Source organism: Drosophila subobscura, chromosome A (genome assembly GCF_008121235.1).
Source record: "Drosophila subobscura isolate 14011-0131.10 chromosome A, UCBerk_Dsub_1.0, whole genome shotgun sequence".
Classification (NCBI taxonomy): Eukaryota; Metazoa; Arthropoda; class Insecta; order Diptera; family Drosophilidae; genus Drosophila; species Drosophila subobscura.
Genome location: NC_048530.1, coordinates 2,953,677 through 2,981,372, shown reverse-complemented (window position 1 = coordinate 2,981,372; position 27,696 = coordinate 2,953,677). Strand labels below are relative to the sequence as shown.

Here is a 27,696-nt window from a genome sequence, read left to right as displayed (position 1 = left end):
TACGGTACATGGTATGACGATCTTCACCAGATGCTGGCCAGGAAGGGAGTCGAATTTTTGCACAAATTTACCGAAATCCATGCATTGATGGGGTTCCCCCCTTGAGAGTGAAATTCTGCCAGATACATGGAGCTGTTGTGGTACTACTCGTAATTGTTGATGAATTGCAATGAATCACATTTTCGCGTAATCATAAGTACACTTTGGGTATTGTGATCATAGAATACTATCGGAATGTACTTATGTACATATGTACATATGTACATATGTACCATATGAAGTTCTCTTGGCATATTATGAATCAGAGAGTGTCCCATGCCTGATGAAAATGAATATTTTTGAGCCGGCTTCGATTCACGGAAAGTTTTTATCTTAATCTTGTTTCATTGTCTCCCCCCTAATATTTTATGTGCAAAACTTCAGTTTGCTGTTTAACCCATTAACACGGCGGCTATGGGTGTGCATATGCATACATACAAACATACATATGTATGTACATACATACATATGTATCCATGTGTCCATTTTTTTGGGCGTGAGTGTGCAAAAACTAACACCCGCTGCCTCCTTCCACTTGACTCCCCCATGGACCATTCCCGTCGGACAATCGCTTGGGAATGGTGGGAGTTGCTCTCTCCATCTCCCTATCTTTATCTCTATTTTGCCCCACTAGTATGTACATATGTACATAGGTACCTCTGCCGGCTCGCAGCCTCCGCTCGGGAACAGCGAAGGCATTGCCATTGCCTCCCACCGAATTCAGCCAACTGGAAATAACTGCAAAAAATAGACAAAGAAACACAGGGACCGACAGACTCAGTTAGAGAGATAGCGAGAGAGAGAGAGAGAGAGGGACAAATGGCAATAAAAGCTGCTTACAGTTTTGGTAGCGCTGCTTGCCACGTGTTGTTGTTGTTGTAAAAAGCGGCTAAACAAGAAAACAGAGAGACGGGCAAACAGACGGTCAGACGGACAGCCAGAGAGGCAGAGAGACGGGCCGAAAAGAAAACTAACCTCAAAACGAAACAAGTTTTGTTGAATGTGGAAATCAACTGTCAAAAAAAAAACACAACAAAAAAAACGACCAAAAACGATTAAAAAAACGAGAAAAAGTGTGGAAAAATAAACATAAAATAACATTTATGGATCCCCACATACCACATACATTAACATATGTATGGATGTACATATGTATGGATGTACATATGTATGTATGTACATATGTACATATGTAGCTAGCAAAGCAAAATGCAAAACAAACATTAGAACCGAAAAATTCTCTGGGGAAAGATCATTCATTCTTGCCAGCATTTCAACACCTGAATAGTTATTTTTTTAAGACTTCCTGAACACTTCTTATGGTGTTCTATAATGTACACAGATCTGGAATAGATCTACATACAATTGGAGTTAAAATATTTGGTTTTAAAGGATCGACAACATTCCAAAATAAGAATCGATTGGGCATTAAAAAGGGCACATTCGAAGCGTTATTTAAGAAATTTATTTATATTTATTATATCTGTGAAGCCATAACAAGGCAAGAAGAAGTTTTTTGAGACAGGTAAAAGATTACTGAAATTAAAGTCCCAAATTAATCAATTCAACCGATAATGTTCTAGTAAATCCATGATTGTGCATAGAATTTACAGAATGCCATCTATCCCATAATAATCGATCATCAGCAGCGAAACAAAAACCCAAGAACTATGATGATAATGATTTCTAATGCATATCAATCATTTTCAGTGTCCATCATTTACCATTATGGATCCAATTTACAAATAAACCCCCTCCTGCCAACAGTTTGGGCTTCAGTGCTGCTCAAATTGCATTCCAAGGGGCGTACCCATGCGTCCCCTCCCCTTTGCCTTCCCCTGCCCGACCGGCCGCCTGCAGCAGTGGTACGAGTCCGGAGTATCATCCAAAACCTCCTTTCTCTGGCCTGCTCTTTTATTTTTGGGTCAACCTCAGTGGACCCCAAAAGAATTTCCAGTTTGCAGCGAAACCCACACTGGAAACATTCCAAAACGAAATCAATATAGACAGAGAGAGGGAGCGAGATGGATGGAGGGCGGCCGCGGATGGAGAGGGGGAAGCTATCACTGAAGTTTTGTCTATTGCCGGGGAGGGCCTGCAGGTGCAAGTGGGATAGCCAAACCGCATAGCATTACCTCTCATCATTTGTGTGTGTGTGTGTGTATGTGTGTGTTGAGTGTTTGTGTGTGCAAAGCATTGAGCGGTGAGAGAGGTAGATTCAGAGAGGCAGAAGAGAAGGCTAAGCAGCGGCGGCAACGGCAACGGCAACAGCAACAGCAACGACAACGGCGACTAACAAACAGCATCCGAAATCCGGTAACGCAAGTTTCTGGGCTCCACGTCGCCGCCGAGCAGTCAATTGTGTGAGTAAGTCGCAGGGTATACCAACCGAAGAGTGTGGAGAGAGCTAGCTCCATGATAAAAGGGTGGAGAGAATGATGGTAGTGTGGTGCAGCAGAGCCTCACCTTTTATCAATGCACCCTGACAATGCAGTCTTTCTATTTCTATTTTACACGCCGTGTGCCAGTGGCAGCATCGCAGCCAGCGTCGCAGTCAGCGTCAATGACGATACAATTGAGCGCCTCTCCGATGCTCTGGGTGCCGTGTGTGTGGTTCAGGGGGGTACCTACGAGCATGGCCATGTGCTGCGATGTGTAAAAGTCAATGCCTCAACAGAGCGACAGAGGGACAGCCGGACAGAGGGAGAGACACACAAAGAGCGGGGAAGAGTGACCGCCAGGCGGAGGGAGAGAGGGGAAAAGACCCAAAATAGTATTGGCCATGGAATTGCATGGAAAAGCGGGGAAAATCAGAGGTAAAAGGATGCGGGACACGGTAGTAGCTACTGCAAAAGAAATGTGCAGCGGATGCCTGCTACGATTCTGTGTCCATTTTCTTATTGGAAATTGGCAGAGAATCAACTGGGGGGAAACAAATCGGTTAGACATTCTTTCATGCAATTCACATTCATACTCGTAATCTAACTAGTATCGAGAATGATTCGATGCATCTCCATGGCATCACCAGCACATTATTTTCACTCTCCTTGCTGGTGCTTAAATATTTACGAGTATTCTCCCTATTTTGGCTCATTTTCTTGCATCACTTTGTTCCTCCGCTCAGTCGCTATCCACGAGAGCTGCATATAACATTCTTCTACCTCTTTTTGTTATGTTTCTGTTTCTTCTGCTGCCTTGTGTTCTGGGTGTCTTTATCAGCTGCTATTGCAGCTGCATTTGTTGTTCTTCTGTTCCGTTGCCTCCACCATTCCTTATCTTTTTCTTTATTTTGTTGGCGTTACTGCCTTTTGTATGCACCTTTCACAGTTGCAAACGGTGTTCTTTTCCCCCCTCTCACGAGAGCAAGAGATTGAGCGCGCCGAAGAGAGCTTTCGGCTATGTCTCTGTCTCCTCTCTCTCTCTCTCTCTGCGATGCTCCAACGATTTACCGCTAGTAATCCATCATCGTGGCTTCAAATAATTGGTTATGCGCAGATACCTTTCAATGCCAATTCGATTCATTCGATAAAAACTCATCTTTATTCATAGCCATTCATTCATGTTATCTTCTCTCCTTCCCTCTCCATTAACGCCTCTCCGGTACAGCGGAAAAGAGAAATTAGAGCTCGACCAAAACTACACCTATATACATACATATGTAAATAGCATCTTAAGATCATTTTCCATCCATCCGTCACCCGTCCCTGCATTATTTTTTCATTCTTTTATTTAAGAAATATTAGTCATTTATCTTCCTTTTTAGAGGACTATCTTTTATTATTTTTTCGGTCTTAATATTTCGCTGTCAGCGTGTTCCTAATTGTAATTATTCTCTCTAATTCCATGCGCAATGTTTCCCTGTTCCCTCAGGAGCACAGCTTCACTTCCTCAGAGTGTCTCTCTTCCTTCTACTCTGCTTTCAGTTTAGTCCCTTCTGGTTCGGTTTTCCCCTGTTCAACGCTTCGATTTTCTTCCTCGCTGCTATTTTTACAGTTTTCCTCTTCGATTCCTTTAAATTCTGGAGATCTTTGGGGGCAGCACAAGAGCACTTGTTGCCACGCGAAGCGAGACGGGCCACTCAATGCAAGAGAGTGAGAGAGTTGGAGAGATTCTGCGAGTGGGATGCCACCCCACGTAGAATGGCGAGCAGACGATGGCTTAGCTGTGGGCTACTGAAGCTAATTGCACTTTGAAGATGTCGTCATAAAGCCAACCCATTTGTGGGGTGACAGCCGTCGAACGAGTCAATAAACAAACAAACGTGAGACAATGCGCACCTGAGCCACAGCCAGACGACAACAAAAATACTGACCCTGAGATCATATGATTGTCGCTAGGTTCTATTTCCATTTCCATTTCCAATTGCACTTCATGGAATAAATAAATATATTTGATTATAGCTTCCAGCAGAACCTCTCATCCATCTTTTATTTAATGGCTTCCACAAACAAAAACATCAACACAAAAGTTCGTAAAGTTTTCGAGCTCAGATGAGGAGGTGACTTCCAATTCGCTAATTGGAAACTTAATTCATGGCACTGGCCATGTTTTCTAGTGGGAACTCGAACTGATGGCACGGCGACTGAAATTAAACTCATTCTCATGAAAAAGGTAAACAGATAAAGAGTCCCGTCCATCAGCACGATGCGACTGTCTCTGTCAGTCCATCATCTTCAAACTCCACTCCGGAGATTCCCCGTCACCACCCTCAGACCCAATCCCATCTCATGCCACATACCGCGTTCTTGTACTCGTAATCGCAATTAAAGAGTTTTCTTGTTTACTCCGAAATCCCCAAAGAAAGAAGCAGACGACGAACAACAAACGAATCTCCGATAAGCGACACTCAGCGATAAAGCAACTGCGGCAGCAGCGGCAGTGGCCCATGCGGCGTATGAGTAATTGGCCCAAACAATGGGTTGAATAGGGGAAAAGGGGCTGCAGGGGAAGGGGTGCAAAGGTAGCCATTCCGAACCCCTCGATTGGGGCTATCAAAGTTTGTTGTGACACAAATTGATATGCATTTTGCCTTTCACTGTAAGAGTGGAATGCCCTGGCCCCAACCCCATATAAATATCTCCATTTCATCGTTAATAAATATACGCGTAATGTTATAGATTCTGTGGGGAAGGAATTTCCCCTTTTCTTTAGATTCCAAATATACAGTGGAATGGTTTGCGAGCGGGACTCGAACATGCGACACGCATGTGCAGCTCCTCGGTTTCCTTTTTTGATACTTTAGGAACGAATGGGAAACATGAATGCGTGCAACATGATGCATGAATCTTATGGTTATATATGGCATATCTGAATGGTTCACCTTTCTCCAGTACGATTAGACACTGTTGCTGCTGTTGCGGTGGTTCAACAGCTTCAGATTACATTGAGAGAGAGAGACTTTCCCATCGATCCGAGCCATCGATGGTGTGGAAGCACCTGTAGTCAAGGCCTCAAGGCATCGAATCTGTTCAATCTCGACTCCATTTCAAGTCCAAGACGATGCTCTCTCACTCATGCGAGGGGCACTCGAGAGCGTGGCATTAAGTTAGCCCCAGTGTCAATGGTAATGCGATATTCGATACTCGATTGTGCGGTTACATAACCCCCGTGCACATGACTCGTAGATAAAAGAGACAGAGCGAGAGAGAGCGAAAAAAAACTATAAAAACATTCAAGTATCTTTGTATCCGTGTATCTGTGCATCAGAGAGTCTATCTGCGGGGAGAGAGAGAGAGAGAGAAAGAGCTCGAGAGATACGAAGATAAAGCGTACAAACAAAACAAAATCGAAAATCTTCTGCCCGAAACCAAAAACGAGTTTCGCTCACTTCAAAAGCGGCAAGGAAATACGATTCAACGAAAGACGAAAATCCAAGGCAAAGAATGCCAAAAAGTATAATAATCACTTATAAATAATTATACATAACATAATCGCAGTCCCATAACACAAACAATCCATATATCTGTAGCTGTAGCTGTATCTGCTGAAGGGTGAGCAATTCTACTGGGAAACTGTTCGAATCCGTTTCGCGGAATGTTTCCCCCAAACAGAGATTCCCCCGTTTCCATTTCACCATGCAAGTATTTGCTGCCTCCCCAATGAGGATTCAGGGTTGAGAACTTGAGCGGTTTAACGGTTGTACAGTTCAACGGTGAGCTGTGGTCGCCTCGGATACAGATACACAGACAGAGAGTTAGAGATACAAACTCGCTTGTTAGCCGCTGCCCAAACATCGAACAGGAATTCCATGGCGATTCTAATTGATGAAATACCACTGCGCGGATGCCGCATTACGTTTTGGATGTTGCACTGTGGTTTTGGTTATTGTAGAAGATGCACACTGATGAATTCCATACATATCCCATAGAAACTAGTAGCTGGATGGGTGAATGGATATGGTCTTAAGGTTTATTGTGTTGGAAATAATCCCAAATTCGAGCATTTGTATTTTGATTCTCCCCAAACGACCGAGCGGCAGAGGGGCAGAGAGGCAGAGTTTTCCCACTTGGCATGGGTGACACTCATGCCTATTCTCTCCACGTTTCAGGCGCATCAGCCATCAGTCGGTCACGAAACATCATTATTTAATTGCAATTACACTTTTTAATTAAGATTCTCACAAAATTCATTTTCATTGTTCAATGCTATTTGCCATTGTTAGTGGCAATTTTGTTGTTGTTTTGCAGCCAGGTTTTGTTTTGTTGTTTTTTCCATCGGATTAAAGGTTGGTTAAAGGCCAGGGGCAGGCATCACACACAAACAACTTAGAAAAATGTAGAGAAACAAAGGGGAAAATATGTGTCAATCAATAGAAGCGTAAAGATGATGCGGAAGTCGAGCTGTGAATATAACCATAAGGAATTCCACAAAGCTACAAATAAATAAAAATAATAATATATTACATCATACAAAGGAGATTTCAACTACCATTAAATGCCATTTGTTTCGACAGCGGAGAGAGGAGAGCAGAGCCCTGTGCATTTTGGGGCAAGACTCCTCCTGCAGATACCCGAAAAAGTAGTCCAGGAATTTGCATTGGAATTCTATTTTGCACCTGAAAACTATTCCCAGAATAACACAAAAATATGTAGATTGAATTTCCATTCAATTATTGAAATTGAAAAGGTTATTTACAAATCCATTGGTTTCCCTTTCAGAATTTAGAGTTTTAGCCGCAGTTTGTGTAGAATATACCATAATTAGAGGAGTACGCTACTATTCGTGCTGCTGCATTCCGTTTCATCCCCTCCACCCACTCGACTCGTTGGATGTCAGATTCCAGGCGAAAGTTTTCTAGATTCGTGAAAGTTGGCTGATTTTGTTCCAAGTTTATACGCTGGCAAATTGAAATCTCTCGACACGCAGGTAGTGCAAAAACCTCGAACCGCCAAAACCTCGAACCTCGCCCCACCGCCTCTCCACACAACCACTGCAGTTTGACAAGAACTGTGCTGGGTGTTGGGGGTTGGGCGGTGGTGGGGCATAAGTTTGTTTGCCAATGTGTTCAAGTGTTCATCGTGTTGTTCGCTGTTCGATTTTGTTGGTGGTCGATTGCCGATTTCTGTGGCAATGGCAGTGGCAGTGGCAGGCTCCTCTCACGTGGCTGCTGCCGTTGCTGTTGCTGCTGCAATTGGAGTGCACTTTGGTCCATTGTTTATCGATTCGGCTGCTGCTGCTACTGCTGGTTGCTGGCTCTGCGGGGGAGGCAATTAAGTATGGTGGCCATGCCACACGACTCCAACATTTTCATTCGCAATACATAGATTTTATTCGTGGCAATTCCATTAGGCGAAGTAGAGTTTCCATCTTGAAATCTCAGTGTGTTTGCGAAGTGATTGCCACACGTGTGGCACATACACGAATTTGTGTCCATCCAGCTAGAATATATGTATGTCTCTATCACAGTGTAGCTTAGCACAGCTACAGCTTTTCTTTTTGGATTAATTTCTACTAAACATTCGACATTCGACATTCGATGTGCCGTGAGCTTTGTTTTATGTTCTGTACCTTTTGCTGTGGCATCCACTTACACTTAAGTGTCCTGTCCGTCGCTTAACCAACGAGCATCGCCTTTCGTTTGTGTTCGGCGGCACAACGTCCATTAATAGCTAATTACCGAAGGTAATAATATATTGCACAGGCACCAAAGAGGAAAAACAAACAGCAAACAACAAACAGAGGACTGTGGACAGAGAGCGGACAGGGAACAGGGAACACCGGACAACGTTTCAGGTGTCCGCGGACAACGGACACGGGAGACACCTCTGGGCCATGGCTGGGAACGGTAAATGGAAAATGGGAAATGGGAATGAGAGTGGTTGTCCCATGGCATAGTCTGACGTGTGGCTCCATTAATAGCCAGTGCCCTGATTTGCATGTGTGAGAGGCAGAAAGTGTCCAATGGCCTACGCGTTGCACCAAGCAGCAAGCAGTAAGCACCATGCACCATCGGGTTGTGGTTGGGTGGGGGTAGCGGAGTGTGCCACACCCCAATAGGAGCCTGGACTTGAAGAGGCGCCGCCATCTACACTGACGCGTGGGATGTCAAGACTTATGAGAGGCATGCCCCGGCTCTTGTGCCACACACACACACACTCATGGACACAAATGAGATTAAAAGTCAGAGCTAAAGAGAAAAGCGAACCACGTGAAGGGGCAGTGGCAGTGGCATGGGCAGGGGCAGGGGCACTGGCAGTAACAGTGGCAGTGGCAGGGGCAAGGCTCAACTTCCCCTCCCTCGGAGTGGTGTGTGGCTGAAGGATTGGGGCAGGTTCAACGACATGTTGCGACATCGAGGCTGACATCGCGGCGCCTAATTGGATTTCGGCCCGAGCGCTCCACTTTTGCCCGAATGTGGCACGAATGAGCGGCACGGCACGGCACGACACATTGGATGGGTGGATGGGTGGATGTGGGTGACATATCGAGGGCGTCTTTGGAGGCAATCTACCACCCCAATCTACCACCGCTCCCGCACCACGCCACCTTTCTAAGCCCCACTTTTCGACGCAATCAACAGCCGCGAAACGCAAGGGCAGCGAAATGAAATTAAAGCCGAGGTCATGATGTGATGGTGGCAGAGACAGAGTGGCGGGAGTGGCGGGAGCCGGCGGTGGAGTACTGCCAAAAAAAGCAATAAAAGTGACGAGAAAAGTTGAGGCATTGTGTGGGCGACGACGAATAAGGATATAACCGTCTAACGACGACAGTCAGCAGACGAAAAACGAGAAGGAACATTCGCTAGAGATGAGAGACGGCGATGGCAGGCGGTTCTAAGGCGAATCCTGAGGCTCTGCTGTCATCAAACAAGCAAATTTTCACCAAGACAACAAAAAGAAAGAAAAATAAATAAAAAGTAAGAGAGAGAGAGAGAGAGAGAGAGAGAGCTACGCTGCCTTTGAATGAAAAGGACAACGAAATGGAGAACTGTAACTGGATATGTAAATGGTGGAGGTGGAGCAGCTGGAGCAGCTGGCGGCACTCCCCGGTGCCCACTCAGGCAGCACCCAAAACATTCTGTGGCCTGCGGCGAATGCACTCATGAATATGCATTGAACGATTCGCTTAGAGTGCCATGAATGCAGTGAATGAATGCCCAGGGAATACCCAACCCCAAACCCCAACCCATAGCCACACACATCCCTACCTCATCCCAGACTCATCGCCGGACTGGAAATGTTTGCTCGTAGACAGCGCCCTTGGGGAAGGATTCCATGCCCCCATTCCATTGCACTGTGGCAAAGGGTGAGAAGTGATGAGAAGGCTCGAGAAATAACTCCACACTAGATAACGGAGTGAAAGAGAGAGAGAGAGAGAGATTATTCGGATTTAAATCAACTTAGGTGTCGGAATAATACATATGAGTGGCACAGTTACACCTCGTTTTAGGGTATTCTTGATAGAGCAGTCCATCCTCCATCAGTTGCGGAATGGAATGCCATCCTAAAAGTAGGCAAAGCGCATTGCTCAATCAGTAATAGTGGTCGAGGGCCATGTGTTCAAATTGTTACAGATTATTAGTCGTTGAGGCAACAGAAATCTGAAAATTTACATGATATTGATAGTTGTTATTTGGAACAGATTAAGAGACATACTTATGGCAAATATATTACTTAATTTCTTTGAAACTTATTTCCCACTTCTTCTTTTGCAGCCTGGGATATTGGGAACTCGGTGCAGGACGCGTTTGTCATTGCCGTCGAGGAGCACGCCCGGGAGCGACTGCAGCGATTGGCGGCTCTGAATCGAGTGACGCCCGTGGACATAACCCAACTGTCAAAGAAGGTGAGTGTCCTGTGAGTGAGTGCACTGTTCTGCGGATTATTCTTTGGTATTTGGTTACCCAAGAATGATTCTAATACCATTGTGTTATTCAATCGTCGAATGGGCTTCCAGCGAATTGCAATTTCATTTTACGAATCTTTTCCCAGAATATTTGTGGTAGAACTTGAAACGATTTTCCATTGAATTTTAATCAATTTGCATTGCCAGTGGAATATATTGTTGCTGTTTCTTTGCTTTTAACTGAATTTGCTTACAATAGGAATTAAAGTGCATTTCTGTGGGTTTTCCCAGCGAACTTTTTGTAATAATTCAAAAAATGTTGTTACATTTTTCTGCGTTTCTATCAAGGGAACTCCTTTTCTCTATGCCCTGCACTTTTCTTTTACTGCTAAGCCACACTGGGTGAGAGGGGGTAACGCTCATGGGAAATGCTTTCCGTTGACTTCCCATTGGACTTTTCCAGTAATTTTCCTCTCGAATCAACTTTGCTGTTTCTGTCTAGGGCTGCAGGCTCTGGCTCCTATTATGGTTTGATGGTCAAGCAGGAAGGTGCACGAGTGCATGCCACTGCATGGTGCACGTTGCAGGTTGCATGCCGCGCTAAAGCAAAACTTGAATGTGAGTTTTCCAATCGACGTTCGATGTTCGACGTGGAAGCAGACAGAAAAACATAAATCGAATAGGAAAACGCTTTATCAAAACAGCTTTCCATCACAATGACAGTGCCCCAGTGACTGCCTCTCTATATCTGTTGTTGGCGGTGCCACAAAGTGCCTGCCCCTCCCCAAATGGACAGACAGTGAGACGAGGTACGGGGACAAAAACGAGGAAGTACTCACTCACTCACCCAAAATTCAATTAAAAATTCAACAAACAACACGAAACAGAGAGGCACTGAAAATTGCAACTAAAAGTGGAAATAAGACAAAAAAAAAACAGTAACAAAAGACAAAACATAAAATGCAAAAAAATATAAACATACACACACACACACATGCACACACATTAAAACTAGAAACAAAAGTTTGAATAAACGTGAAAGCGAAAACAACAACAAAAACTGCCATCAAAAGTTACGCAAAAAAAGCAAAAGAAAAGCAAAAATAAAAGGTGAGTCTCGGGCTCTGTTCGAACAGAAGCTTTGTTCACCCTTTACCCTGGAAAAATATGTATCCTTTCGCCAATGGGAAATTTCACAAGCACAAAGCACCTAAAAGGGCTGCCAGAATGTAGGAAAGATAATTTATTGATTCGAATATGGTAAATCGATTCAAGTCGATACACCGCTGTTGGCTCTGCATCCATTTAAAACCGATTGTTGTGCAGGGTATACACGTATTCGTGCTTGAATACTTGTACAAAGCGATGCAGACAAAAAAAAGACAGCAAAATCAAATATGTGGATAATTGAAAGTGAAACACAGTGCAATTCCATTTGCATGTGAGTGTTTGAGTGTGAGCGAGTGAGTGAGTGTTTGGAGTATGAGTGAGTAAGTGTGTTCAGAGGGGACTAATCAAGCGATTCACGCTACGAAGACGAAGGAGGAGGCGGAGCAGGAGCAGGAGGTAGCTTACATAAATGCTATTCCCCAGATTAGCCTTTGTCTGTGTCTCTCTTTCTTTTTCTCTAGCCATCTCTCTCTCTCCACTCGTGTATGGGTCACTCAGTGAATGAATGAATGAATGGGTGTGTAAATCGAGTTAATTAATTATTCATTACCCCTCGTATTCGGTATTCGGTGTTCAGTATCCAAGTATTCGAAAGTGTCTCTCATAGAGCCGGGTGGTTGGTGGCTGAAAAATGTTTTGGATGGATGGACATGGACAGCCTTTTGGAATTTTTGTCACGAACCGAATGATTTGAATGAACTACTCGTACGCTCGTGTGGGTTTTGATTGTGGTACGAGTATTACGGGTATCGGACATCCACTTGTCAGCTGATTGCGTTGCACAAATTTCCCATAAGTGAACAGACACAATCCTCTACTGATCACAGTGTATTCAAGCCATCAATAAATGTCTCCAGTCCCTCTGGTCAGCACAAATGATTGATCCGCGTGTATTTACTGTGCACCCAATCATTGGGGGGAGGCTTGTGGCCGTGTGGTCTGCCGCATAGTTTGAGGGCCACATTAACACCAAAACGAAAGCTGAATGCTACTGCCACGCCACTGGCCCTTGCTTAGGATTCAGCATGCATTCGCAGACACTCGGAGAAGAGATTTTTATGCAGAAACACTTTTTATTGTTCGTTCAGACGAGTATTTACCGTACAACGGGGACGAGTATGTCTCTGTGCGGTGTGCATATGCGTAAAACTATCCGATAAGTCGAAAAGTGCTACCCCAAACGGAGGGAGGGGAAACCCCTAGAGTAGCCTTCATTCACTTCCATGTGTGTGTGGTGGCTCCTGTCAATAATCCGATAAAATGCGAAAAAGAAAACATTTTAAAGGCAGTCGAGCCTTGCCCTGGCTATTGGATACTCTTTTTGGGATATACTTGAACGATTTTGGATTCAAATTGAATTCGATTCACAAAGAGTGGCACTCGCGACGAATGTAGCCGTTTGCTTATGGGAAATTTGTACAGCGAACGCATCATTCGTACTCTCAGCATGTAGGGTATAAAAAACTCTTCTCATATCATATGGAGGGGGGAGGAGATTCGTCTGGTTTGGGCACCATGGAGTAGGGAGCTGGACGAAGCTCGATTGAGCGCTCAAGTGGGTAAATGGTCACGAAGCGCTAAGGATTCTGGGAAGGAGATGGAGATGAAATGCCATCCCCATCCGCATCCACCTTTGACCTCAACACCATCCCCTCGCAGCCCCATCTCTTACTGTCTCTCTTGGAGTCCTCTCCACGTAATTGCATAAAAATAAAAGAAAAAGCCGAAAATTGTTCTTCATTTGACACTGATCTGGCTTTGGGCCCTCCCCCACGCATTGCCCATCCATGGTAGCCTTCTAGGTATGGTGGTGCTGACGGTTCACCATGGCAAACAAGGTTAAGGCCAAATTGGATTGATAACACCTTCGATTGTGGCTAAGAAGAGTTAATTGGCCCCGTGCGAGGCTTGACATAAACTGAAACTGGAACAGGAAAGGGCGTGCACACGCACTCGCACAATGTTTGGACAAAAAGGAGGAGCACTCCATACAAAAAACCCAACAAAAAGGTGCGGCAGCAGCGAGACATACGCCGCCAAGAGCCAGACAGCGAGACAGCCTTTTGTTTGAACGAAAAAAAACAAGCAAAAAGCCCACGCAAATGCCACGCAGCACATCCACCAGACAGAGACGCACGCCCACGGATTCAAATATATTAAATTATTGTACATCGGAGAGTACGAGTTTCGTATTTGTAGTTTCTGTCATTCACACACAACGTTAATTCTCGCAGTACGAGTATTCCAGTGTCGTTTTTTTCGCTGTCAATCTCTGCTGTTCCTGCGAAAAGTTGTTTGATAAAAATCAGTACAAATCTTCCTTGAATTTATTTGAATTTATTTATAAAGACCAGTTTCGCTCTATAGATTTTATTCTATGGGATACTGTGATGGATAATAATCTTTAATCAATTCTTGGCTGGCACTTTTCAATGATTATTTTAATATTATTATTAGCTAGGCATTAATCATCTATCTTTATCTCTATGTCCATGTCTGCTCTCGCACTCCTCCGCCCACTCTGTGTGCTGTGTTGACAAAATCAATCAATCATGCAACAGCTGCAGCAAAGCGGCAAGAGCGGGACATCGACAAGTCAGAAGCCGCAGGACCTCAGCTTCCTGAACGACTCAACGCCCATCTATGTGACGTCCTTCACCAGCAATCAGATCACCTGCTGCAGCTCCACCATGACGACGGCCACGGCGGGTGGGCCCATTTCCGCTCCGATGCTGGCACCCACCACAGCGACCTGCACGATGCCCACGCCCGCCGTCGAACAGCAGTCGGCCAGCCAGGGAGCCTCCGCGCTGGTGAGTGCCGCTGTGGCAGCGGCCACGGCCGCCGATCGCAACGCCAACAGCACCACCGCCGCGGCCCTCAAGCAGCAGCGGCAGAAGCAGAGCAGCGGCATAGCGGCAGGCAGCTCGACGAGCAGCGCCACCGGACAGATCTACCAGGCGAGCCAGGCTCAGCAGCAGCAGCTGCAGCAGCTCCAGCAGCAACTGGCGGCTGCCGCCGCTGCGGGAAAGCCCCTCCAGGCCAAGTCCCTGCTCGCGAGCAGCCTCCAGCATCTGGCCGAGGAGGTGGACAACGAGGATCTCGACGACGACGACGACGATGTGGACGGGGCCAACTATTGCGGCATCACCTACATCTCGTACAACAACAAGCACGCCCAGCTACCCACGACGACGCTGCCGGCCAGCACAACGCTCCCGGCGGCGGCGGCCACGCTGGCCACCACGGCGGCGATCCACCAGCAGCGGCACCAGCAGCAGACTCACGTCCAGACCCATAACCGCCCAGCACCGCTGCAGCTGTGCGCCAGCGATGTACAGTTCGTGGATGCTGGCACCTCGACATCGCCCCTGCTGGCCGCCACCAGCATTGTGACGGCAGCGGATATCGCCCTGCCGCCCAGTGGCGGCCATTTGCATGGCACAACGACACCAAAGACCGAGTACTCGACGGCCATCTCAAGCGGCCAGCTGCAGCAGGCCTTTGCCGAGTTGCAGTTGCAGCACTCCACGAATAACAACACCTCACAGCTGCAGCAGCAGCAACAGCAGCAGCAGCATCACCATCAGCAACAGCAAAAGCAGCATCTGCAGCAGCAGCAATCACAGCCACAGCCACAGCCACATTTCCATCAGCAACATTTACTTTTAAGCAACAACAATAATAGCAATAATTCCATCGCATCCAGCGGCATGGCAACAGCAGCGGCCACAACGGCATCCGTGATGAAGAATTGTGATCTACTGATAGCCAACAATCTGTATCCACCGAGACGAGAGGTGAATTTCCCATCACGCATTTCGCCATTTCTTTCGATATGTTTTCACTCTGATTTGTCTTTGATTCCAATATGTATAAATTATTAACCAATGATACATATTTGATTTGCGTTTGATTTGATTTGACTTTAATTTGGGCGGGGGTGCAACACACCCATGCCACTTGGAACTTTTCATCAAATTTGGCATACGTCTGGGGAGCTGTCAAACTTCGTAATTGGTTTGCTTTCGCGTTCGGTTTTTGGTTTGTCCTTTGGTCTGTGGGGGTTGACAGTTGCCACCAAAAATATGCATAACTTGCACCCCATTGACAGTTGATATCCGTTCAATATTCGTTTATTGCTTTGCTGTTGCTCTTTTCTTTCGCTCATTGACTTTAACCATTTTGTTTTTACTTATTTTGTGGCCACGCGACGTTGCAACTCATTCGCTTTGATGAGTTCTGTGTTAATACGTTTTTTTTGTTTATTTCGTTTACTAGTTTTTGATTATTTTGTCTGTTACACTTACTAAATAATTGCCTTCTCTCTTTGATTAAACAGTTACTAGATGACGTCATTGTTCATCAATCCAGCGATGTCCATGCATTCAACACCAATGTAGCGACAGCGACAGCCAACAGCAGCAACAATCGATCCCTGCAGCAGCATCAGCAGCATCAGCAGCAATTGCTGAGTGCCGCCTACGAGCTGCAGCAGCAGCAACAACTCTTGCAACAGCAGCAGCAACTGCAACACAGTCCCACAAGTAGCATATCAATAGGAAGAACAGAACTTTTATTGGGCGATCAAAGTCTGCGGCAGGACTCCAGCAGGTGAGTCCACTTACAGTTGTACAGCCACTGTGTCCCGCCCGCGCTGAAAAGTGTAGCCTAAGCGGCAGGCGCAGCCCCGTCACAATTCTTCTCCAACTGTTTTGGCGGAGATGCCAGAATCAACGGTCCGAAGGATTTCATATGGATAGCGTCATCAAAGACCAAGCAGATGGAGTCTGTTGTGACTGAGAATAATGAGTATGAGTAGATGCAACAGGAGGCATGGGGCACCGCACCTGCAAGCGTTTTCATAAATTGTTTTAAGGAGCGCTCATTACCAGAGTTTCCACAGCATTTGGCCGGGGATTTCTGTTCGGCTTGCAGATTCATTTGTTCAAATATGAATGAATGGGAATGGTGTATATGGTATGTGGGAATAAGAGTGTTTGTATTTTATGAAGCATTTATTACCTCTCTGGTTGCCTGCTGGTCCCCTGCTGCTCCTTCATCCTGTTCAATGGCCCTCACATCCTCTAGGTCTGGCTTTGGCTCTGGCTCTGGCTTTGGCTTTCCTTTTGGTCTTCTCCTATTCTGTGTCCTGCGTCTGGCTTTGGCTGGCCTGGAATTTTGCACGCTTCGGAAATACCCGTCAACATGGCAGCATGTGGGCTGCTCCTGCTGCATGGTTGAGTGGGTGAGTGGGTGAATGGGTGGATGTGCCATGGGTGTATGGGTGTATACTCACGGTTGTTTTTATGACTGCTTATTTATTCACTCGCTTCGCTCTGTTCGCTGGGTTTTCCGGCTGGCTGGCTCAGGAGAGTGCCCGGAGCTGAGAGCCGAGAGCCCACAGCCCAGGTTATGGCTCCTGGGTCTGGGTCTGGGTCTCGGTCTGTTCCTTCTTCATACACATCCTTGTGCCACGTTTCGCGTTCCGCCTCTGGCCATCGCTGACATTTTTCACACATATTTCCCAGACTCGCTCACTCTCACTCTCGCTCTCGCTCTCTCTCTCTCTCTCTTTTGCTCGCTCCTTTGTGGCAGGTGCGTCCTTCGTGGCATCGCAAATGAACCTGTTGTGATTTCGCCCGCGGCCAGCAGCCATCAGCAGCATAAACTGTACACAGGGCAGGGCCCACAGCACCACCAACCAGCCACCACCAACCAGCCACCACCAACGTCGGGGAGAGTAGACCGCCCTGCCCCTTGGTGGGGCACGTGCGCCATCATTTTATGCTCATTATTAATTAACGAGTTATTTTCCTCGCCCGGTGATGAATATTTATATATTTTTAATCGATTTGCGCCCTTGTTAAGGTTGTACGGCGATTGCATTTTGCGCAGTTTGTGAGCCATTAGAATGATCGGTGATGAAACGTGATTACTCCTCAGATTATCATTTATCAGCAGAAGCCAGAAGATAAGCAGCGAGAGCGTGAGAGAAAGGGAGAGGGAGCGGGAGAGTAGGTGTATGCCCAGGGGGACCTGTGCCGTGGCACAGCTTCATTTTAGCTCCAATTTGATTCCATTTTGCATATGTGTGTACAATGCTTATGCACATACATATATGCATGTACATATGTACATGTGTATGCATGTATGTATAGTACATGGTGTAGGCTTCTAATGATGGTGCAAACTTTTGGCGGTCAGTGTTTGCTGCCGGCCTGAGGCCGCAAGTCCATCAATGACTGGTTGCCGTCTCGTGTCCGTCTCTCGCTTTTCGAGTAACAATTTGAAAATCTGCTGACTAATCACTTGCACACAGAATGACAGCCAGCGAACGATGTTACACTGCCAATGATGATGTTGATGATGATGGTGACACTTGATACGGCTTTGGTCGTTGGCGAGGGCGAAAGAGGAACGATGCCGAGTCGCACTCGAATTCGAATGTGTCTGAATTATCCACAAGCTGTTGGCTGCGCTGCTCATTTGGGCATGCGGCTGCGACAGGGCGGGCGAGCGGGTTGCACACTGCTACACCTGACGAAGTTTTTGTTGTCTGTTGCACAGGCCTCTCCCATTCCCCCCTCCCTTTTGTTGCAACATTCGTGCCACTGCTCTTGGGGCACTCATCACGACCAATTGACATTGACAGCGGATGACATTTCTCTCTGTGTGTGTCTCTTTTTCGGGATTTGTGCAGTCCCAGATGTTGAAGGAAATGAGAAAGTCAATTGAATTTCATGGCCCATCCTCCTTTCCACACACTCCTGCAGGCTGCAGCCAGCAGTGGCAATAGCGAAGTAGCAGCAATGGTTTTCATGCTGGAAATTTCCAACGTTTTTGCTGATAAAACTGTGGCCTGCCTGTCAAATGGCTGAGCTGATGTCACGCGATGCGCATTCTACCGATGTGTCTTTCGTGTGGACAACAATTGAAGACGCAACGGCACTGGCCATCACACAGGCAATGTGTGTGCTTCAATCGGAGAGAAAAAAAGAAAGCCCCACAGACACACACCTTTGGCCAAAACCATTCGAACGGTCGAAGGATATGCGTTTTGTAACCATTAAATCGAGCGCATGGGCAACCGTGGGCAAGTGTATCATTCCAGTGGAACTGCCATGCCCCAGAAGTGCTAATGGATCGCTGCTAATGGCACTGCATGTACGAGTGAGTTCGGTCTAGTAGCGACAATATATCATCACTCCAAGACAGCAACTTTAAATGTTGTATCTACATTTATAGTCTTTGATTTTGTGTGCTCAAAGAACTCTGTATAAAATGATCTTTGGTCTGCACCAAAGCAACTGCGGCTCTCAAACTGTGGACACGGAGGGGAAGAAATCTTTGACGTTCTTGCTATCTTTGGCATGCCAGCCATGTAGCCCTGTTTCTGTAGCCATACTGCGAGATGGACTGGATAGGGGCTCTGACTCTGCGGTCTCTCCCGGCAACGTCCACGTCCGCCGACCGATTGATACGCGAGGCACGCGCAGGCGCAGCATTTCTGTAGGTTTTTTGTTGAGGTTTTGTTGAGGTAGGACTTGGCTTGGTCTTGTGCAGATTAGAGAAGAGGAGCGGAGCGGAGGGAGGTATGTGGCAGAAGCAGAACCCAAGAATCAGAAGTAGAAGCAGAAGCAGAAGCAGAAACAGAGACACACACAGACAATGGATGGATGGGATGGTCAGGTCAGTGTTTCCCATGGGGCCATGAGAAATCAATTAAAGGTGCCGCTGCTCCGGCATCCTAAGCCGTTTTTTTTCTCCTCCTCCTGCTTCTCCTCCTTCTCCTTCTCTCTCTCTCTATCCTCTATCCTCTCTATCCCTCCGTTTGTTTATAATCTGGCTAGCCAAAAATGTAATTAAATCATTAATTTCCTGTCGTTAGGAGCCACAGAGTTGCCAGAGCACTATTAACGAAAAGTAGACACATGGCCAAAAGGGCCGCTCTCCCTCTCTCTCGCTCACCCCACATCTGCAGATGTGTGCTATGCAGAGTCGAACTAGAAAAGAGAGTGGGTGAGAGAGGGAGCGAACGCTGGAACAGTGTGAGTGTGGGAGAGAGAGAACCAGCAGACGACCAGACGCAGAGGACCTGCAAGTTATTTTAAAAGCACAAAACTAAAGAACAAACAAAAACAGGCAACACGATGACACTACGACTGAAAAGTTACCGATTACTTGGATAATATGTATATTAAAGTCACTGAGAGTGAAAAACGAATAAAAGACACGCAAAAGATATGGTAATAAATTGTGCTTGAGTGACATTTGTTTAAGATTTTGATTTTCTCTCTATAATATAAATCTTCGAAACTATTCAGACTTAGTACTGATCTTAAAAACCCCTTGGTATCGTTCTGCCTGTCTCTACAGAGCATACCCTTGTTCTGTTTCTTATGTTGCGAGGGTATCAAAAGTTGGAAAAATATAAAATGAAATAATATTTGTGTTGCCCCACACACACACACTCGCCTGGAAATATGTACATACATATGTATGTACATATGTATATGAGTTTGTGGGTGTAACTTGAGATAAATCCGTTGTAATAATTCTGAGCAACTCTGGGATTGTGGAACGGAGCGAGGCGACGGCCCCTCCTTCATAGAGACAGGTTGAGGGGGGGCAGTCGGGGCGGAGGACAAAGGCAAACGGCGACCCAAATGATGCCCCACAGGCTCTGGTAGACAAGCACACACAAACAGAGCTCAAGTGAGCCTCAACTCAAGTGTGCATATGTGTATGTGTATTCCTCAATGTTGATTGTATCTTGTATCTTTGGAGGATGCTTCTCTGTGCTGTGGTTTTCGTCTCCTCCTTCTATCTGTTCACTCTCTCTCTCTCTCTCTCTCTCTCTCTCTCTCTCTCTCTCTCTCTCTCTCTCTCTCATACACAATGAGAGCTTACCTTTGTGTGGGCTTTGTTTTGCTTTTGCCTCTCTCGCACTCTCCGTTCTCTATTTTACGTGTCGTCGGCCTGTGCTCTTTGCTCTGCCTTTTGCCACAGGTATGGGGACGGATCCTCTGTGCAAAGAGGAATATGACGTAAAAAGGTAAAGCACAAAAGACAAGGGGATAGGGCTGCAAAAGAACAACGGTATTCAAAAAGGGAGGCCCATGAAAAGTCAGAGGAGCAACAGGAGCCGCGAGGAGCTGTGCGATACCTGTTGCTTTGGCTATGATCTCCGATGACCTGTAATCCAGACCTAGGAATGCTACCTGCTTCACTCCCACGAAACGATCTTTCTTCCTTACTCTCTGTCTCTCTCTCTTCTTGTTTGTTCCTGTGCGACCAAGATGTGAGTTTGAATGAGGTGCGGCACGGCTTCTTTTCGCTCTTTAAATCGTATCGAGAGAGCATTCTCTTTGGAAAATCTCATATCTGTAGATTCACCCTGGAATGGAGCTGCGCGCGTCATGCAAGCAGCCCCTGAGTAGCTGTGTCAGTCGCAGCTTCTCTTCTGATGCCTTTGGACTGGAGCTGAAGCTGGGACAGTGCTTATACAGGGCTACATATCAGTATGTACATATGTATGTACATCGCTGGCTGTTGAGTCACATCACGAATACACACCTCGAGGCAGGGGCCCTGCCTTTTGTTCTTTTTGTATGCCACAATAGGCTTAACCAGATACCTGTACATCTGTGCTTGTATGTTTGTATGGGGATGCGTGTACTCGCTTGTATGCATGTGTGTAAATATGTATGTACATTTGTACCTGCTGCTCGCTCAATTGCCTTTACCTTAGTTCTGCCACTGCTTCTGCAGCTTCATGTTGCACTGCAACCTGGTCTTGGGATACCCTTTCCGGACCAGAGAGGAGGGAGCTCATAAGTTACATAGTCAGAGCGAAATAATGGCTAAAGGATTTTCACCTTACTTTACTTACCTTACCTTTACTTTTCACCTTGTATATTTTCGGAATTTTTCACTCAAATCTGTGTACCGTGCAAATATATGGGCAATTGTCCATAAATATGTACAAATGTACATACATATGTTTATATGTATGTAGATCCTAAGAGTATTCCAAAGTCGTGGTTCCTACTCCCGCTAGAGTTCTTCTCTATTTCGACAAATTCTTTGTCTTCTTCTCTTTTTCTTTTTAGCCTGGCAGTTGTTGCTTTTGGAATTGCTATTCCAATTCCTACATTCCCTTTCCCTTGCCGCCTCCTCAGCCATCCTTCGGCTGTTGGCCGACACACACACTTGAGAAGGAATATTCGCAATTTGCTCAGCTCTCACATGTGTATGTACATATGTACGTATGTATATCCTTGAGGCGATTGAGCGCGCTGCACTTGCGCTGCTTTGCCGGACGACAGGTAACAAAGAGAGAGAGAGAGAGAGAGAAAGAGGGCGAAGACCCAAAGCGCTCTCCAAACACACCAGAACACATACACACACACACACGTCATGCTCTGCTGCTCGCTCTCGCTTGCGCTCCCTCTGGTCATCCATGCACTCACTATCACCTATCCCTATCCCACTCTTGTTTGCTCTCTGTGCCCGCTCTCTTTTGGCCTGAACGACGACGACGACAACAGAAGCAGCGGAGTGGCGGCGGTGTTTTTGCTGTTTTTATTTTCCAGCTCGGCTTTCAGTGTTTTTTTTATTTTTGTGTTCAGTCTTGGCTGAGACTTTGTTCGTGTGTGGAGGGTAAAAACGCGTGCTACCATACCAAAGTGCAACCACAATTACATCAACAGCAGCAGAAAATAACAACAGAAATAACAGTAATGTGGCGACAAATAGTGGAATATTGAACATGCAACTGCAATTTGCCGTTAGAGAGCGGTACGATCGATACGACCCCCTCTCTCTCTCTCTCCATCTCTCTTTGATTGCAACAACAGCAGCAGCAGCAACAACAACAACAGTTAGAACTCATTAAATTGCAATTAAAAGAGAGAAAGAGGAAGAATTATGTTTGAAGAAGAGGAAGCGGCCGCGGCAGCGGCAGCGATAGATAGGGCACAAACAAAAACAAACAAGAAACGGCTTGCTGCTCTCAGCGTTGCCAGATCGAATGCAGATGTACTTCTTCTGCAAAAGTGAAAGAAAGCAAGTGCACTAGTGTGTGTGTGTGTGTGTGCTAATGTGTGTTCGTGTGGACATGAAACGGGCAGCAACTGTAATGGCTACACTGAACAAAAGTGGGCAGCATTAGATGTCTGAATATCGTTTGAAATTTTCACACAAATCCATCCATCCATATTCCAGAACAATTTACGATACACGAACATTTCTAAACCTTGATGATCACCTTTCTCAGAATCAATTCAAGTACAAACATTAAATGTACATCCTTGAAAGCATACAATTCCTTGAAGTTATACAAAGAATATGCTATTTTTGTGTGATTTTCAAGACTACTTAGTGCTGTTTTCTTTTGTGATAACTAGTCCCCATGAACCAACGTCCATTTGCTTTACTTAAGTGCTTAAATGAATAATTAATAAAGATTTTCCGAGTCCATTGGACAGGCATTTAATAACATAGTTTTGTTCTGTAAGGAAAACAGAAAACTGCAACATCAAAATGTTTGGGAAAATGTTGTTAAAAATAATTACGAGAATTACATTTTGTTAGTTTGCATTGCTGCATTTGTGGCATGGTTGCTTTGCTGTTGCTGTGGCTACTGTGCCTCACAAATTTCCATTCGAAAGTGTTTTTTTTGTTGTACAAATCATAAAATGCCCAAAGTCCGAGAGAAAGAGAGAGAGAGAGAGATCGAATTCGCTTTGCAGTTGCCATGGCGCAGGCGTTACCGTGTCTGCGCCGACCCCTCCCGCGCCTTTTCGTTGCTGTTGTTGATATTGTGTTGCCTAATTAATTTATTAAATTTTATAATTGTTTTTGTTTTGTGCATTCGCGTGCGTGTGTCTGAAGGCTGAAATGTGTGAACCCAAAAGGAGAAGCCCAAAGAGCAGCTTGAAAAGTTTATAAAAATATAAAGAGTGAAAGAGTGTCACAGCGAGAGAGAGAGAGAGAGAGATAAGAAGCGAAAGAGAATAAAAACAGAGCCGAGGAGCAGCAAAGGATTACGGAAATGCGCATCCTAAAGCAATGGTGAGTGTTGGATAGTGCTGGAAAGTCACATTCCATTGGTGGTACATCGAGAAGAAAGTAATTTGCTACGAGTGCAGCACAAATCTGTACAGTACAAAAAGAGGAGAGAGAGCGAATGTTTTTGTGGATCCTTAGTAATGGATGATCAGCTACGCCTTCAGGAAGTGCATAGACCAAACCTACACAACACCTAACATATCCATCGAACTTGTACGCTTAGGGGAGCTCTCACATCCCCTGACCCATCCCACCACAAAACACTAAACATAAAATAATCGTAATTCGTATGCAAAACATGACACAATTCGTGGTCTCAGGCGTAGCCCCAGCCCCAGCCCTAGCCCGAAGTGCAGTCATACATAATTCACTCGAAAAGTATCTGCACGAAAATAACGATTTCCTATAATCTACTATATTTGATACTTACAATGCGATACGATCCCCATAATTACATAATCGCTTTCGTGCACATTTATTGGCGAAAATGCCAAAAGAGAGAGAGAGAGAGAGAGAGAAGGAGCGAGCGAGGGAGTGGAAGAAACACTCTTCTACTTGCCACAACAACTCACATTTCTCCAGTGGTCAGAGTTTCTCACCTGGCAACAGGTGAGGCGGAGAACCCTCTGATACCACTGCCACCACCTGGCATTTCCAGTTCCACTCCCCGCCGAGGCACAACGAGACTGAACAAAAGGCGCCAAGGGAAAAGTCTTGGCATTCTTTTGTGGTTAGAGGAAAAGCAGAGTGTGGATGTGGATTGGAATTGAATGAAAGATAGTGCTGACCAGAGACCTCAGCGATGAAATCTGCACAATTGCAAACTGCCTCTACGCCTCGACTCCTCCTCACCACCCACCCACCCACCACAACAATAGTTCAAGCAGTTTTGCAGTAAAGTTGAATGTGAAAGGAGGCACCAAATGGACCACTGATAGATGTACAAATAGAACGGAATAAATGGGTTGGAGCGGGGCCAGTACTAAGAATAGAATGGGGTTGGTGGGTGCCAAGAAATATTTCATAGGCGATAGATATTTATAAAGATATTCGTTTGCTGCCACTGTCACTCTATAGATGTTCGATGCACGGCCTTTAATAATAATATTGCACTGGTAACTGGTAGTTCCACGCCAGATGGTGACAAGGACATTTGTGTTTACACTTCCAATTGCAGCGAGATAAAACTAAACACCAAGCATGCCTTGCTGTGTACAATAGAAGTCCGCAAAACTTTAAACTTTAGCAATGTAATATAAGCATTCGCAAACATTTTCCCACTCTACTTGCAAACAATCAATAGAACAATCGAGACAGCAGGCAACCGGCAAGTGGCAAATGGCAAGCGGCAAGCGGCAAACCGGCAATCAATTAAGTTTCATTTCATTTTCAAAATGGGAAAAATGAATTCAACTGTAGTTTAATTGGTACGCCCCCCACATTATTGCAAGCCAAGGGACGACCAAGGACGACCGCCACGACCACGTTCCCTCTGTACGAGCATACAGGGACTGTTACAACATTCGGGATACCCCTGCAATCGTATTTATTTTGGAAATTACATGTACTTACTCTGTGATAATGATGTACAGAATTGACGACTCCGTTTCCTTGCCATTCTGAAAGTGATCCCAATGTGGAAAAGTTGTTCAAGAAATCATTTGAATAGAATGGAAGGAAACAGAGGCAGAGATTCTCTGATGGGTGCTAACAATCATAACGAGGCAAAAGTCAGAGTTGTAATGAATATCCCAGGTGCGATTCGTATGATGAATGAATGACTGGGTGGATGGACGGATGGGTGGGTGGGTGTGTTGCCTGGTTACTGTTGTGAGTGCATTCAGAATGATGGTGCAGATCCCGCCTCCCCATTTTCTGCTCTGTTCGGTTCTCCCTTTGTGTTTAGCTTTTAATTAATTCTTAAGAAATGCTCCCAGCCGCTGGCTCCACCCCCAGCTTCAGGCAGAACCCCTCCTCTCCTCTTCTCTCCTCTCCTCCACCCACAGGCTCACTTGAGCTGGAGCTTGAGTTTCGCAGTGAAAACTTTACCCGTTGGATACACGCACACAGATGCTCCTCGAATTCATTCTCCTGCCATTTGGAATTGGAGAGCGAACCACTTGAGAGAGAATCTACCGAGAGACGAGAGAAGTTCTCAGTTCTGAGTTCTGAGACTCGAGTGCGAGTGTAATTGAGCGGCAATCGAAGATGCAAATTGCAAATTGCAAAAATAACCCAAAGCGGGGCAGGTGGGTGATGACGATGAGCAGGGGGCACTGCACACTGTGGAAATGTGGCAAAAGCGGCACATTACTTTGGCTTGGCTTTCGGTTTGCATGGCAATTAAGCCGCAGGAAAAAGTGGGATGCTCGTAGGGAGTGAGACTGCAGGTATTCCCCCCCCACACCATTCTGACTTTAGTGAATAATTCAATTGCAAATCAAATGAAGAGAAGTCGCTGTCTCTGTCTCTGGTTTGCTGTCACTTTTCATGGCTGGTTTATCCCTGCCGCCATCCATAATCAGCTTTAAAATTAATTTTGGTTTTCTTTAGTGGCTTCCTTGGGGTTCTGGTTGGGAGCAGGCACTCTGCAGTCTACCTGCTACTCTTGAAAGGGAGGAATAACTCAGTTTTTCCAATTATAATTTCATTTTGAAGTTGCATTACTGGATTCTCATCGTCATTGTGGCACCGCAGTCACTCCACAATTAGCTTGAAATCGAGTTTGGTTTTGTTTTCTCTGCGTCACACCCACAAATTCTGGTCTACCTGCTGCTGCTGTTGCTGCTGATGCTTCATCGGGATGTGGGGAGTGGCAGTGTGGCAGTGTGGCAGCGTGGCAGCGTGGCAGAATGGGGTCCCAGAGATTCCAGAGCGAGTGTGACTCATGCTCATGCCACCACCAATACTCGTTGCCACAATGAGAACAACTTCCGCCTGTGGCAGGGACAGAGAGCAGCAAATAAGCCTCTTCCGGTGCACACCCTCCACAGCGGACTGCTATCAGGTGCAAGTGCGGCAGACACTTGTTGCAGTTGCAAGCTCTCAAGCATGAACTCAGCTATAACAAAAAAGAAAAAAATACAACAAATATCGTTGATCATCATTGGAATGAAGGGGCCCCCGCCAAGGGAGTGTGCGTTGTGTGTGCTGTGTGTGTGGGTGAAAGCGGGATGGCTTATCAGTGTCTCTGTCCCAGTCCCTGCCTCCGCTACTCTTCTCTCCACTCGCCACTCTCCGCTCGATGGCCAGAAACAATTAACTTGTCGCATGTTGCTGTCATGGCACCACGGGGCAGCAATGCCCCGCCAACAATGCAGAATGTGTGTCGCTGCTCTGGTCATTTGCTGATATGACAAGAGACATATGCAATCACACACAGATACACACGCATGCAGACACACAAAAAGAGAAAGAGAGAGAGGCACGCACACAGACACAGTGCTGGAAATGCAAAATACATTTAATGGCTTCCCCGTATATCCGTGTGTCCTGCATTTATCTATTATTTATATCTTTCGGTCCATCCATCCGTCCCTCTGCCATCACCTCACCACCTACTTTCCCCCTCTGTCATGCACTGCACGAAAAAATCCAAAGCAAACTCAAGATATCCCCACGGGAATCGAACTTCAAGATGGATTCATAGCTAGAATCAAAGTGGAAGCTCTCTGGGGCCCATCATGGTGGAGTGCTACCCATTCCCACATTTGCAGATGAAAGTGATTCCACCGATTCCATTTACTGCTATCCGTTTGCTTATGAGACATTTGTACAGCAGCTCTTTCGATTCATTCATGCATTCACCGCTTTTTGCGTGGCTACCAGTCGAATTTGGGGGCATTTATTTAAAGCTAGAGATCCAGAAAGCGGCTTCTTTTTGTTTGCTTCAGTGTAGCATCCCTGGCCATCCCTCCGTCCTTCCTGGACTGTTGTTGTGTGCCTAATGCCAGAGCCATCATCGATGTGGAAGCGTTTCGGGTCGTGTCGTGTCGTGTCGGGTGGGGTAGAGTCGAGTCTGGGCATTGCCCACTTGACGACTGACAGCCTTAGCAATTGTTGTGCTTTTCCCGTGTGCTGCAGTGCCGTGCTCTCTGCTCTCTGACCATCCCAATGGGTTATTGATGA

General features: G+C 46.0%; 1 protein-coding gene across 10 annotated transcripts in view; it reads left to right on the top strand.

Moving 5' to 3' along the window:
• LOC117903381 overlaps positions 1-27,696 on the top strand; it is a 59,337-nt gene that overhangs the window by 11,341 nt on the left and 20,300 nt on the right. For 4 of the 10 annotated variants that reach the window (XM_034815352.1, XM_034815351.1, XM_034815356.1 and 1 more), the window contains exons 4-5: positions 10,193-10,323; positions 15,836-16,107. In XM_034815352.1, the coding sequence (XP_034671243.1) occupies positions 10,193-10,323; positions 15,836-16,107 (403 nt within the window). Of the gene's footprint in view, positions 1-10,192; positions 10,324-14,054; positions 15,087-15,153; positions 15,294-15,835; positions 16,108-23,393; positions 23,572-27,696 lie in introns of those variants that run through there. The other 6 variants (XM_034815362.1, XM_034815361.1, XM_034815358.1 and 3 more) reach the window with 5 other exon arrangements.